The sequence below is a fragment of the Solanum dulcamara genome, chromosome 7 (genome assembly GCF_947179165.1).
Source record: "Solanum dulcamara chromosome 7, daSolDulc1.2, whole genome shotgun sequence".
Classification (NCBI taxonomy): Eukaryota; Viridiplantae; Streptophyta; class Magnoliopsida; order Solanales; family Solanaceae; genus Solanum; species Solanum dulcamara.
In genome coordinates, this window is record NC_077243.1 from 10,441,589 (window position 1) to 10,455,117 (window position 13,529).

Here is a 13,529-nt window from a genome sequence, read left to right on the forward strand (position 1 = left end):
ATTGAAATAATTATCTATTAGGAAAATTAATTACTAACATAATTAACTATAGTATTTTTGAAAACTTCTAAATTGCAAATATTAAAGCTAAAACTATTCCAACAGCTGAGTTTTTCTACTTTCAAACTTTTGGATTTTAATTTACCTTACTTTACCTTACTTTTGATATATTTTATTCTTTTAATTATCATACTATAATTCAAGTTTTAATATATTGAGATAGGTAATTAAATATTTGGTGTATTATATTATACGAATATTATTAGAGTTATGTTAATTGGAGGAATTAAGATTTAACTCTAGTTTTGAGATTTAGAAAATTGATTATAGATTTGGGTGAGTTTTAGATCTAGACTAGACATACAGTAATATGGATATCTACGAACCCGCTTGCTTACGAATATTATATACTTGATATATTGAAAATGTTCCAAGGCGTTGAAGAAAGGAAAAGTATTGATAAATTAGCTTGTTTGACTTCGGTTCTTCATTTGAGGTAGGTTATGATTTATTATATATCATAGATAGACTCTTAATAGTGATTGATAGTCGTTGAGTAATGTCGTGAAATTTTCTATGCATTTAATTTTTGTGGTTTAGATGGTTGATATGTTGTTGTGATTAGTCTGCAATTTCAAGACCGTAAAATTCATAATCTTGAGTTTGCCCTATCAAAAATGATGTCTCGAATAAAGAAGACTTGATGAATATTGTTAATAAAGTGAAAAGTGATAAGAAAGAATAATAAATTAATTATATTTGAATCAGATGTCACGTTCCGACATGGTATATTTGAATCGAGTGTTACGTTACGACTGAATCGGGTGTCACGTTCCGATACGGTATATTTGGATCGGGTGTCACATTCCAACACGATATTATTGAATCGGATTTCACATTCCAACACGATATATTTGGATCAAGGATCACGAGCCAACACAATATTATTGGATTAGGTGTCACGTTCCGGTACGATAATATTAAAAAAACAGATTAAAATGACTTTCAGATTTTGGGAATGATATGTAATAGACCCTAGTGGATTGTTGTTTCTTACTTCCGTAAGTTGGGCTTCCGCATTATTATCGTATTTCATAAGTTGAACAACTAATATAAGTTGAAATTGTATCATTGGTTCTCCCACCTAAGAGGTTAAGTGTTGGTGCCATTCATGCCCCGATATATTCTCTTTTGAATCCAATGAATTCTCCAATCTGGTGGATACTATTCAGCCACAGTCCTAAATGAGTCAATTGAAGCATAGCACAAGAAATGATTTATAATACATAATGTAATAGGAAACATAAACAAATTTTTTAGGAAAATGAATTAAGCACTCTTGTCCCCAAATAATTGGGTAATGTAAATGGCAAATGAGGAATTTCACAGGTCAATTCATGAGGAGAAGAAATAAAATCCATTGGGACCCTACGGCTCAAAGTTTCCACATGGTCCCAACTTGACTTATGAAGTCACGTTTTCCACTTCTTATTACCTTAAATACCTGCCTTCTTTCTGTAGGAACCACCAAACAATTAAAAAATAGTACATCCTACTCCTCAAGCACCACCAGTGTGGTGCCTCACCCACCTCCCAATTTCATCACAAAACTGTGGAAACCACCAGTCTGATGGCCTACACGACCTCGCATACACACCTTTCTTTTTTCCCTTTTTTCACTGTGATCCTTCTTGTTCAAGCAAAACTCAACCTTTACTCACCCGATCACAGTGCTCTTTTGCTTGTCCAAAAAGGCTTAGGCATCCCTGCTCAACGCAATGCTCTTGAGAACCCATGCAACTCCGTTGGAATATCATGCGAACGACGACTCACAAACAATTCATATGTGCTAAGAGTCACAAGGGTGGTCTTCAAATCCTACGGGCTGAAGGGTACTCTGTCTCCTGCCATTGGCAGGCTTTCTGAGCTCAAAGAACTGTCCCTCCAAAACAACGAACTCTTTGACAGAATACCAACTCAAATCGTTGACTCCCGGAAATTGGAAATCTTGAACCTTCAAAACAACCAATTATCTGGCAAAGTCCCATCTGAATTATCATCTCTAGCCTGCCTTCGTATCCTTGACCTTGGCTCTAATGAGTTATCTGGGAACCTGAACTTCTTGAAATACTTTCCTAACCTTGAAAAACTCTCCCTTGGTGATAACATGTTCACTGGAAAAATACCTCAATCCTTGAAATCTTTCAGGAATCTCCGGCTCCTCAACATTTCAGGGAATAGTTTCCTTGAAGGTCCGGTGCCTGTTGTGAGTCAAGTTGAGCAATTAGCAGACTTGAATCGAAAAGATTATGTTCCTAAGCGTTACATTCTTGCTGAGAGCGCAAGAAGGCCAAGGCACAGCCCTGCAATGGCACCAAATTCAGGATATCCCCAAGCTCCAGGACCTAGTACAGTTGTAGTACCAGTAGGGCACAAACATAACAAGATCAAAAGGAAGGTATGCGCCTGGATTCTTGGATTCTTCGCTGGAGTTTTCGCCGGGGGCTTATCTGCGCTGGTCTTCTCCGTGCTCTTCAAGGTGCTTATGTTCTTAATCAGAGGGAGTAGTAATGATTCAGGCTTAACAATTTTCAGTCCATTGATTAAAAAAGCCGAGGACTTGGCCTTTCTGGAGAAAGAAGATGGATTGGAATCACTAGAACTCATTGGGCAAGGTGGATGTGGAGAAGTTTATAAAGCTGAGTTACCTGGAAGTGGCGGAAAGATTATTGCCGTAAAGAAGATCATACAACCCCCAAGGGATGCTGCAGAACTCACCAAGGAAGATAGCAAGGCTATGAATAAGAAAATGCGTCAGATTAAATCAGAAATCAAAATTGTAGGTCAAATCAGACACCGGAATTTGCTTCCCCTACTGGCACATATGCCAAGACCAGACTGCCATTACTTGGTCTATGAGTACATGAAAAATGGGAGCTTACAGGATACCCTCCAGCAAGTCAGAGAGGGGACACAGGAACTAGATTGGTTGGCACGTCACCGAATTGCGACAGGAATAGCTGCTGGACTCGAGTATCTTCATATAAATCATACTCAGCATATAATTCACAGAGATCTAAAGCCAGGAAATGTCCTTCTTGATGATGACATGGAAGCTCGAATTGCGGATTTTGGCCTTGCAAAGGCCGTCCCAGATGCTCATACACATATTACAACTTCAAATGTGGCAGGAACTATAGGATACATCGCACCAGAATATCATCAGACACTGAAGCTCACAGATAAGTGTGATATATACAGCTTCGGAGTACTGCTAGGCGTCCTAGTTATGGGAAAGCTTCCATCAGATGAGTTCTTCCAGAACACTTCTGAGATGAGTTTAGTGAAATGGATGAGAAATGCCATGACTTCTCAGGATCCAAACAGAGCAATTGATCCAAAGCTGGTGGGTGATGGAAATGAGGAGCAAATGCTTTTGGTTCTCAAGATTGCCTGTTTTTGTACCTTGGAGAATCCAAAGGAGAGGCCCAGCAGTAAGGATGTTAGGTGCATGCTGATGCAGATCAAGCATTAAGTATGTAGTGTAACCTAAAGTAAATAAAAGTTGGTCATGCAACTAAGAGAGTATTCTGGTGTAAGACTGTCCTTGTGTATTTTGTAACATCTCCACTATGAGAGACTGTCCTTGTGTATTTTGTTCTAAGTTGTGTGGACTCTTCACTTTCAATGCAGCACCCATGTCGGATTCTCTAAAAATACACTACTTTTGGAGAATCCGACACGCACCCATTGCCATTTTTGAAGAGTCCGAGCAACATAGATTTTGTTACATCTCCAATTTGAGAAGTTCATGTTTAGCGGTATGAAAGTTCTTTGCAGAAGTGTCCTGTAACAACTCCAATGTCACAAAAGAAACATTCAAATATTATATTCACTAAACTCAAAGTTACAAAGGGAATATGAAACTAACAAGGAAATTGTAGAACAACAATGGATTAGAAACCATCGAAGAAGATAACTAGAAGGAAGATGAGAAGTTTAGACTCAAAGAAAGGGGATGAGATGACTAGACATTTTTCTCAACAATATGCATAATCCTTGAATCACATAGCACTACTCCTTTTGATGGAACCGTTCTCACATCCACTCCTCAACCCGGATCCCAAATTAACCTGGACCTATTGCTTGTTTTCAGCCCAATAGCTCTTGTCAGCCCAATAATAACTTGTGTGACCTTGGTATCTACATTGGGCTGGACTTGGTTCATAACATGTCCTCTGCTATATTATGATACCTCAAAGCATGGTATGAAATGTGAATGGAATTCTTTCCACTAGACGCAGAAACTACTAATTCTGCAGACGCTATTGTCTGTAGTTGGAGATGTGAATAAAATTCTTTCCACTCAGTGCAGAAACTACTAATTCTCCAATGTAATAATATCTCCCCATTCCTCTATGTGCGATAAAAATCCGCATTTGTTAATCTTAAAGCAGATTATACATGCAATGGCAAATATGAAACTTTGCTAGACAGGATAATATACCACCAAGTTTCGTCTTCAAAACATTGATACAATACATGGTATAAGATTTACTTACTCGCTTTGATCTAAAAAGTTGTGCGATTTCGCAAAAGCGCAGTCATCATGGCCTAATTGCACTTTGTGAAGGAAAGTCAAGTGAAATTCAATCACTAAACATGGCAATGATTTCTAGCACTAAAAACTTCTTCAATGCATAAGATTGAATTGAAAACTAATAAAAAATTGTGATTATCTTAAGAAAACAAAAAATTCTTCAGGATCATTTTCTCCGAGAACTAACATGTGCTACATATGGAGTACCATAAATTCTAAAAGCACACATCTTATCAACATTTGCAAGTTAGTCCAACAGCTACAAACGAAATCATCCAACATCTAGCATGTTTAGAGGAGAAAAGTGGCATTCCAATTTTTAAGAAGACACACCCATTTTTGCACTCTACAGACATAACTTTATAATTCCATATCTCCTTCAAGTACCTTAAAAATCTAAAAGTAACTGGGGAAGTATCCTCTCTAGATGAGTTGCTTCTATTTTGACACCGCCCTCAGCTTCAGCAATAGTAGCAGCACGTTGTATAGCTTCTACATCAAGGAAAAAGATCTCAAAATAAAAACAATGCACGGGAAACTTTAGCCAAGTAAATAGCATAATTTTTCTTCATTGATGGTCAAACCTGCTACAAAGACTCGCAGGAGTTCAGAGCTCAGCTTCAGTGCATTTGCATTAGCTTTTAACATCAACACAGAAACACACATGAGAAGGATAACTCATTGTCCAAGGAATGTATTCCACTTTCATCTAATATATAACAAAGTAGAGGTCCAACACAATACACAAATAAGAAAATGTAAATACCAGCATAAGGAGTTACTAAGGGTGCGCTAAATGCAATTCTTGTTAAAGATTGTCATTGTTATCAAGAAGGTAATACACAGAAAAACTTGCTTGATACAACCCATATTTCTAGTACATCTAAAGTCATTACAAGAAATGAGAAATGGCAAAATAAAACAGAAATTAGACCTTCTCCATTGTCTTCCCTTTTCTTTCGAGTTATGCTACCTTACATGTCATGAAGAGACTAACAATGGTAAAATAAAATAGAAAAAACAGAGAGAAGTATATTGGTTTACTTTTCTGATTGATAAAAGAACAAAGAAATATCTTGCTCAGAAATCCTTGTAACTTGCCATGAGTGACATTTAAACTGAATCTTCCTCTAGTAAAAATTTGGGGAATATCCTAACTGAATCCTAGAACAATGTACTAATTCTTCTCACTAATGTTTAAATTCATCTACACCAGGTTACAAGTAAGAGAAATCGAATTTTAGACTGAGAACGTCTGTGTGATACATAAAATAAAGCAAACAAAACCTTCACAGAAAGCAATAACGCTAACTTTCTGTCTTTTTTCTATTCCCCTTTGTTAGGGTAAAAGAACTAAGAGAGTACATTTGGTCTGAAAAATTATCCTCAGTGTTGACCTGGATTGTACAGTCAGAATTAAGCTTGTTTAAGTTTATTCCATGCTCTCTTTTTGCCATTGCACATCCATTAAGCACCTGGCCTATATTTATCATGTCTTACCCCTTTCTTAAGATATGTAATTGGCTTCTCTGTAATTCCATTATGGCTACCTTGAAGGGGATGTTCCCGTGGAATTTCTGAAAACATGTAATCTAAATCATATCAATAATACTGAGGAAGAAGATAACTTGGGGGAGAAGACAATCTGATTCTATTGATTAACTATTGAATGCATAACATTGTATATATACAGCTCAATCTCTAACTAACTCTTAACTGACTTTCTAACCAACTGATTCTGTAACAAACTTCTGAACTGATCACGTGACTAATCAACACTAGCTAACTGAATAATTAGTTTAATCACTAATCACTAATTCAGGGCAGATTAGATAGATCGTGCCTAATCCACTTAAAAGCAATCTCACTTACAAAGTATAAAACTTCCAGAGTGTATTTAAACCAATTGAATCAATATCCAAACTCAAACCATGATTCCAACAGTCATCAGAAAGACATGCTAATATATTCAACACAGTAGCATACTTGAGCTGAAAACGAATTTAACAGCGTGAACCAGCTTATTTATTAGCCAAGTTCTTACCAAAAGTAGGGCGAGTTCTCTTTGATGAGCTAGCCCCAACCTACAAACACATTTACAAAATGCTTTCAAGCTCAACCGCACACACAATAATTCCAACAAAATTGGCAAACTCTAGCAAAACTTAAAGCAAAATCATTCACTCGAATTTCACCGGATAAAAATGAATATGAAAAAAAAAACAATGTTAAAATGAAAGGATTGACGAATTATGCATACCTCGTTGTCTATATTCTCAGATAATTCATTTTTCCGACGCTCTGCGACAATTATCAAATACGTAACGAGAAAATAAAAGGGATTAAAATTCAATTGGAGAAAAAAAATACAGTGCAGAAGAAAAAGTGAAATTGAACCTGCAGCTTTTCTTTTCCAAACAAACTTGAAAATTTCGTGGACCAAATCCTGTTTAAAGCCAGATAAAGCAGTTCTATTTTTTCAGATCAAATACTTTCAATTTATGAAAATTGAGAAGAAACAAGAAGGAATAATTACTGGATCGAAGGTGTTCTCCTTCTCCATTGGATGCTCGCTCATCCAAATGAACAGTCAATCCACTGAAAATGTAAAGAAAGGGGGGCCAAAAAGGAAGATCCCAACAGAATTGAGTTAATTATTACCTAATAAGTATAACATAGCAACAAGCCCTTATAGCTCAGTGGTAGAGCGTCAGTCTTGTAAACTGAAGGTCCGTAGTTCGATCCTGCGTGAGGGCATTTATTTATTTTTTAATGCTTTTCTTTTTTATTTATTCAAATTAGATTAGATTAGATCCATAAATATTATAATCCTCTTGGGCTGGGTCAAGTACACGGATAGCTAATTTGGGGCATAACTTGATCAATAGCCAATTTTTGGGGCATCATTTATAAATTTTCTCAATGAATTGTGAAGTCTAATCCACTATTCTAACACCAAAAGCAATAAGGATGAATGGTGTGTTCTTAAAAAATAACTATAAATTTATACAGTTTAATCATAAAGGAAATATATGTATTTTAAGCAGAAATCTTTTCTTTTTTATTGTTGTGATGACTAATCAAATTTAGGATCGTTAATGTATCCTCTTTATTGCTTATGGTTCATAATTCCTTAAGCGAATTAGTGTTTTAGTATTCAAAAAGTCGGAAAACAAAATGATATAATATTAATAGGGATCAATTTTGTGATTCATTACAAATCATGTTTGTTTTTTCTTTAGCAATATGGCTTTTACATTAGATTGATAAAATATAACACATGAATTGAAATTGAAATCTTAATAATTAAGGCCACTTTTTTCTCTTGAAAATGAAATTGATCATACGAGATCATTTCATCGAACTAGTGAAACTTGCTCTTATATATAGACATGAAGCACAATAAGAAGTAAACAAATTATTTTACACAACAAAGAAAAAATGATATACACATGCCATTTCACCAAACAAGTAGTTTTGACAAACATATATATTCCAATCTTAATCCTTATTTCTGACACTGATCAACTAATAATATTAAGCTAAAAGCAATTAATTAGTAACGTTGTATCTAGCAGTGGATAGATTATTCTAATGATAAACTGTAAAAATATCATCAATTTATCCAAAAGGAATTTTTCGGTAACAGCTACATAAATCATTAGAAAATGTGATGACTGCATTTCTAGTGCTTAAATCTTCTCACGTTAAACATGACAACAAAATACAAGAAGGAAACAAACAAAAAACAAAAGTTTATATTAACATGAGGGCCACTTAACCTTTAAAAAATCACACAGGGTTCGTTTTATGTATATAATGAGTATCATATTTGATAGTATTTTAGTTGTTATGTATAAAATTCAGGACTATGGTGGATTTTTAGTTTACAATCTCACATAATTAATATATTCATAAGTTATTTTTGATAGAATCTATATATTATTTAGAGATAAGTGTCAAAACACACATAAACTATTTATTGTTTTGAGTTTCATATCTAAACTATTGGAAGTGTGAGTTTCATATCTAAACTATCACTTATTAGTTTGAGAAACACAAGTGTGTAATACACTCTCTCTATTTTTTACAAAAACCTTGTCACATGGCATTCCACATAGATAAAATATTTTACCTTGACAAAAATTAAATAAACTATTAATATTAGTTAAAAGTTAAAGACTAAAGTATTTCTATCCCAAAAAAAAGAAATTATTTTTTTAAAAAATAAAATTTAAAATATTTTTTCTCACCCACTCCACCAACTCCCCTCCCCCCCCCCCCCCCCGACAATCCTCGTCCTTTTATTTTTTAAATTTCTTACATAAAATCTTTTTAAAAAAATTCATACTTCACTCCCTCCCCCACTCCTTCCAAAAAAAATATTATTATTTTTTAAAAAAAAATTAAAATATACCCACCTCACCTAACCCTCCGCTCTTAATCTTTTTTTTATTTTTTCGTTCTGAGTTTAAATATGTACATATATTTTTAGAAAAATATTTTTTCTACTTGCATACTAATATCTAAATTATTATTTGAAGGGGGGATGAACTAAGATTTTTTTAAAAAAAAATGAAAAACTAAAAATGAGGGTGGGGGAGAGGTATGGTGAAAGAAAGTGGTGGGTGGGATAAGAAAGATATTTTATATTTTATTTTATAATTATTATTTTTTTGGAGGGGATAATAATACTTTAATCTTTAATTTTAATTTCTAATAATTTATTTAATTTTTGTCAAGGTAAAATATTTTGTGCATGTGGAGTGTGATATGATAATTTTTTTTAAAATGAAAGAGAGGGTGTAGTACACACACGAGAGTGGAATAAAAGAGAGAGTTGTGTTTTTCAAACTAATAAGTGATAGTTTAGGTATGAAACTCACACTCTCAATAATTTAGGTATGAAACTCAAAAAAGGGAATAGTTTAAATATGTTTTTGATACTTATCTCTATTATTTATACAGGGTAGAAGATTTAACTAAATTACATAAATAACTAAACCATGTAAAATAAATTAATACTTGAACAACTCTGACCAGCAACCAGGCAACCCCCTAATTTCCCCCGTAAACTATACGTAAGCACTTACGCAAATATGATTATTCCAAATATTTACACCGATAAAGCTTGATGATTAACCCTAACCAAACCACTTTTTATGTAATTAATTAAGTTTAGGGTTGGTGTTGTTCCATGTTATACTGGAGTATTAAATATAGTTATGTAGTTAATTATAAGAAAGTTTCACAATTTCTCCCACTTAATTGGAATTTGTGTTGTGAAAAAGCTAATTGGGTGGCTGACATGTGCTCACCTTTCCAAACAGCTTTTCCCTTTTTAAAAAAATTATTAATTAGTAATTAGTAATTAAGAGCGGAAATAAGTAGGAAACTCTAACAACACCTTCACGGCTAGCTCTAGGGTTTGTCGGTTAATTTTAAGCTCCTCTAAATAATTATCATTGTTAACTAGTTAGAGATCTAGATTTATAATTAGTCTTGCTAAATAGATCAACATCAATCCTTTTCACTTCTCCTCTCTCAATGCCCAGCATGTGATTTTAATTCCTTAATCATGAATATAAACAACTAGCTGTACAGATGTTGATCTAGATAATTTATTTTAATTAGCAAATTTCAGCTAGCTAGGCATGAAAATTAACACATTAGCATACGCAAATTTGGTCATTAAGAGCCAAATAGCTCCACCTTTTTTTGTTTTATTTTATACTTGGTAATTGGTATGTGTTTTGGTTTAGTTGGTATATATACTAAGACAAATAAGATTTTTGAATCTTATTATTTTAACTAAAGATATTGTATATTTATATATTTAACATATCAAAATATTGTTTGAATCTTTAGTTTTAAACGTACCATGGCATTCCCATGAAGAAGTATCACTAAAGGTAAAAAAAATATTAGAGTACTAAATAAGTATAAAAATCACCATTCTCTTTTAGTTAATAATACTAAAAAGAAAAGACATATATGCATTTTTTTATTTTTTTTTAAAAAAAATTCCATTAATTTTTTTAAAAAAATTGGGGGTACGGGAAGGGGAGATGGGGAGAGGATTATAATGCGTGGAATCGAACCTTCACCAACAAAATAAAAGTTTAAATAAACAATCAACTGAGCTATTAAGATTCTCCGACAATCATTTATGCTAGCTAGCTAGATACATAATTTTTGAGGGGGATTTTAAAATTGCACAAAACAGAAAAAAAATTAAATTGTCTATATCGTGATGGAGTGAGAAAGGGATTTCTTTTAAACAGAAGAAAGAAGTTAAAACAAATAAATAAATTAAATTAAAGAAAAGGGAAGAACAGCCAGACATTCGTTGCGTATGTTTGAGACTCGACATAGTAATATATAGTATTAAATAAATTTTACTTGTGCACTTTCTGCGCCAATAGTACATAGGAAGAGAATGATTAATTAACAATATTGCAAAGTGTAAAATTAAGTAATTAACCTTGTATTAGCGGCGATAGTTTTCATGTCTCCCTCTTTTTCCTATTAAGCGATAGTTTTCATGTCTCCCTCTTTTTCCTATTAATTAACTTTTTGATAAAGATAGCAGTCTTGGAGCAATAATAAAATTATTTTCGTATGACCTATAACTTATGAATTCAAATCGTGGAAACAGTTATTAATGTTTACTTTAGAATATGCAAACTTCCATTTTTTCTAATCGAAATATCATTATTGCAGAAAATGACCAAATTTTGCATGTTTCACTCTGCATCTATATATTATAAGAACTAGTCTTCCCTTTTCCTTTTATTTCATTTTATACTATAATATTGGTCACTAATTTTCCATTAACAATAAAATATTGTTACTTGAGAACTATTTTCCTTTTGTTGACGTACTTCAGGAAGAATGATTCGATCATATAAAAATATAACACCGGAAAGGACAGCACTAGTTTGAAAACAAATATATATATATTGTAATTTCAAAATCAGATGAATTCCTATTTAAAAGGCTCATTGTGAACAAATATTATCATATGAAATTAAACCCTTTTTGGTGGGGGGTGGGGGGTTATGACGATCCCCTTTTGAACATAATGTAATAGTTTCGTTTGCTTTTCTTGCTACCAAATCACAGTATAGTTCCAAAAAGACAAAAGAATGCTTAAGAAATTAAATGTTCAAATGTCTAAACAGAAAAAGATGTGCTATGGGCTTTAAGAATAAAACATACATAAGCTTTCATGATACTCTAGGACTTTAAGAATCAAAAGGCTGGCTGTCTTGAAATAATTCTCATAATTAATTTCTCGTTTTAATTTATATGAACTTATTTAACTGAACTTAAACTTTAATTATTATTTTTTTTGAAATACTTTTAATGTTATATACATGTAAAAGTTTAAGTTAGATTACTTTTAAATTTTAAAAAATATATGTATTTTCTCATTAGTTAAATATATTTATGTCAGTTGAACGAGAAATGAAATATGTATTTTTCTCATTATTCAAGAAGTTCCCACGCATTTCTCACCATGACAAAATTTATTATGAAAAAGACATATTTTATATATCCGATCGAGTATTAATTAAGCGTTAATATAAAAATATAATCACTCTTATTCTTAATATCTGATTTGAAGGATCATTAACATAATATAATCATACATTTATAAATGAAGGCAGTAAAATAAAACGCTGCGAGACAGTAGTTATAACCATGGCAACGTATAATAATTGATCATAAACTACAATTAATACAGTGATAATTAACACTAATACAAAATAATATCCACGATTCAATGAACACGTAAAAGTTGCTTTCAATATTCTAATTAGTTGAATATAAATTAATATAACTCTAACTAACGTAACGTTGAAACAATATTAACCTGCCAAACTCTAATTTCTCCATCCAAGCTTCCACTAAACACAGAAAGAATCCCATTATTATTATTACTATTTCCATTTTCATCTTCTTCATCATCCCAAGCTGCTGTAACTGACTTCACTGATTTACAATGGCCTTCAAGAACTATAGAACAATAATATCCACATTCTTTATTATTATTACTACTACTCTTTTCCCATATTCTCACGCTTCTATCAGACGATCCACTTATTAAAACGCCATCGAAATAAATCAAACACAAAATTGCACCTTTATGCCCTTTCAATGACCACTTAGCCAACATATAATCGGCACATTCCTCCTTTTCCCATACTAAAATTTTTTCGTCGCATCCTCCAGAAAATAAAAATGTTCCCTTCTTATTCAAAGCTAAGGCATTCACTGATGACTTATGTTTTCTCAATGTCGTAATCAAACTATGCTTATCTTTTTCTCTATGCCAAACTTTTATTTCCCCGTCCGCCGAAGCGGTGTAAACGACGCCGTCGTGAGAAACAACAACAGCGTTAATAGCATCAACGTGACCTAAAACGGATTCTAAGCAAGAAAAATCCGACATTTTCCAAATTTTTAAGGTTTTATCCCATGAAACTGAATACATTAATCCACCATTAACAGCTAATCCTGAAACAGTATCTGCGTGTTGGATCCATAATTTTTGCTTGTGACGTCTAATTTGTACGTAATTTTTCGGCAAAATGCCACGTCGGATCCGATCTTTTAATGTTGGAAGCGTTGAGTGGAGATGATGATGGTGTTTTTTTGATGAAGAGGGTTTGAGTTGCCAAATCCTAATTTTGCAATCTTGATGGGATGTGAAGATTTTTGTATTGGTAAAGGCAATTGATTTCACTAAGCCAAAAGATGAAGTGAACGTATCGATAAGTTCATAGGTTTTTAAATCGAAGGCTGTGAATTCGTTGAGAGATGCAGAGTATAAAATGTTGTTATGAATGGCTAGATGTGAAATTTGTGGGGTTAAGGTGTTGAAAGTGGCTATGCAATAAGAATTGGGAGAAATACCAAAGGT

General features: G+C 33.1%; 3 protein-coding genes and 1 non-coding gene across 5 annotated transcripts; 2 read left to right on the forward strand and 2 right to left on the reverse strand.

Annotated features, from left to right (window-relative positions):
- Window positions 1-1,296: 1,296 nt before the first annotated feature.
- On the forward strand, window positions 1,297-3,900 carry LOC129894124 (leucine-rich repeat receptor-like serine/threonine/tyrosine-protein kinase SOBIR1). The gene has a single exon (XM_055969656.1). It carries the CDS (start codon window positions 1,631-1,633, stop codon window positions 3,533-3,535), a length of 1,905 nt encoding a protein of 634 aa, XP_055825631.1. The 5' UTR covers window positions 1,297-1,630; the 3' UTR covers window positions 3,536-3,900.
- An 811-nt stretch (window positions 3,901-4,711) lies between these two features.
- LOC129894125 (protein MHF2 homolog) lies at window positions 4,712-7,241 on the reverse strand. 2 transcript variants are annotated; one of them, XM_055969657.1, is made up of 6 exons: window positions 7,137-7,240; window positions 6,998-7,046; window positions 6,861-6,901; window positions 6,645-6,684; window positions 5,185-5,238; window positions 4,712-5,092 (listed from the first exon to the last, which is right to left on the reverse strand). In XM_055969657.1, the coding sequence occupies exons 1-6, from the start codon at window positions 7,176-7,178 to the stop codon at window positions 4,989-4,991; spliced, it is 330 nt and encodes a 109-aa protein (XP_055825632.1). In that variant the 5' UTR covers window positions 7,179-7,240; the 3' UTR covers window positions 4,712-4,988. The 2 variants fall into 2 exon arrangements, with proteins under 2 accessions (XP_055825632.1, XP_055825633.1); XM_055969658.1 differs by lacking the exons at window positions 4,712-5,092; window positions 5,185-5,238 and adding an exon at window positions 5,740-6,177 and having other exon boundaries at window positions 7,137-7,241.
- A 44-nt stretch (window positions 7,242-7,285) lies between these two features.
- TRNAT-UGU (transfer RNA threonine (anticodon UGU)) lies at window positions 7,286-7,357 on the forward strand. Its single transcript has one exon. It is a non-coding gene; the product is annotated as a tRNA-Thr (tRNA).
- A 5,095-nt stretch (window positions 7,358-12,452) lies between these two features.
- Window positions 12,453-13,058, reverse strand: LOC129894498 (protein JINGUBANG-like). The gene has a single exon (XM_055970213.1). The coding sequence runs from the start codon at window positions 13,056-13,058 to the stop codon at window positions 12,453-12,455; it is 606 nt and encodes a 201-aa protein (XP_055826188.1).
- Window positions 13,059-13,529: the final 471 nt, after the last annotated feature.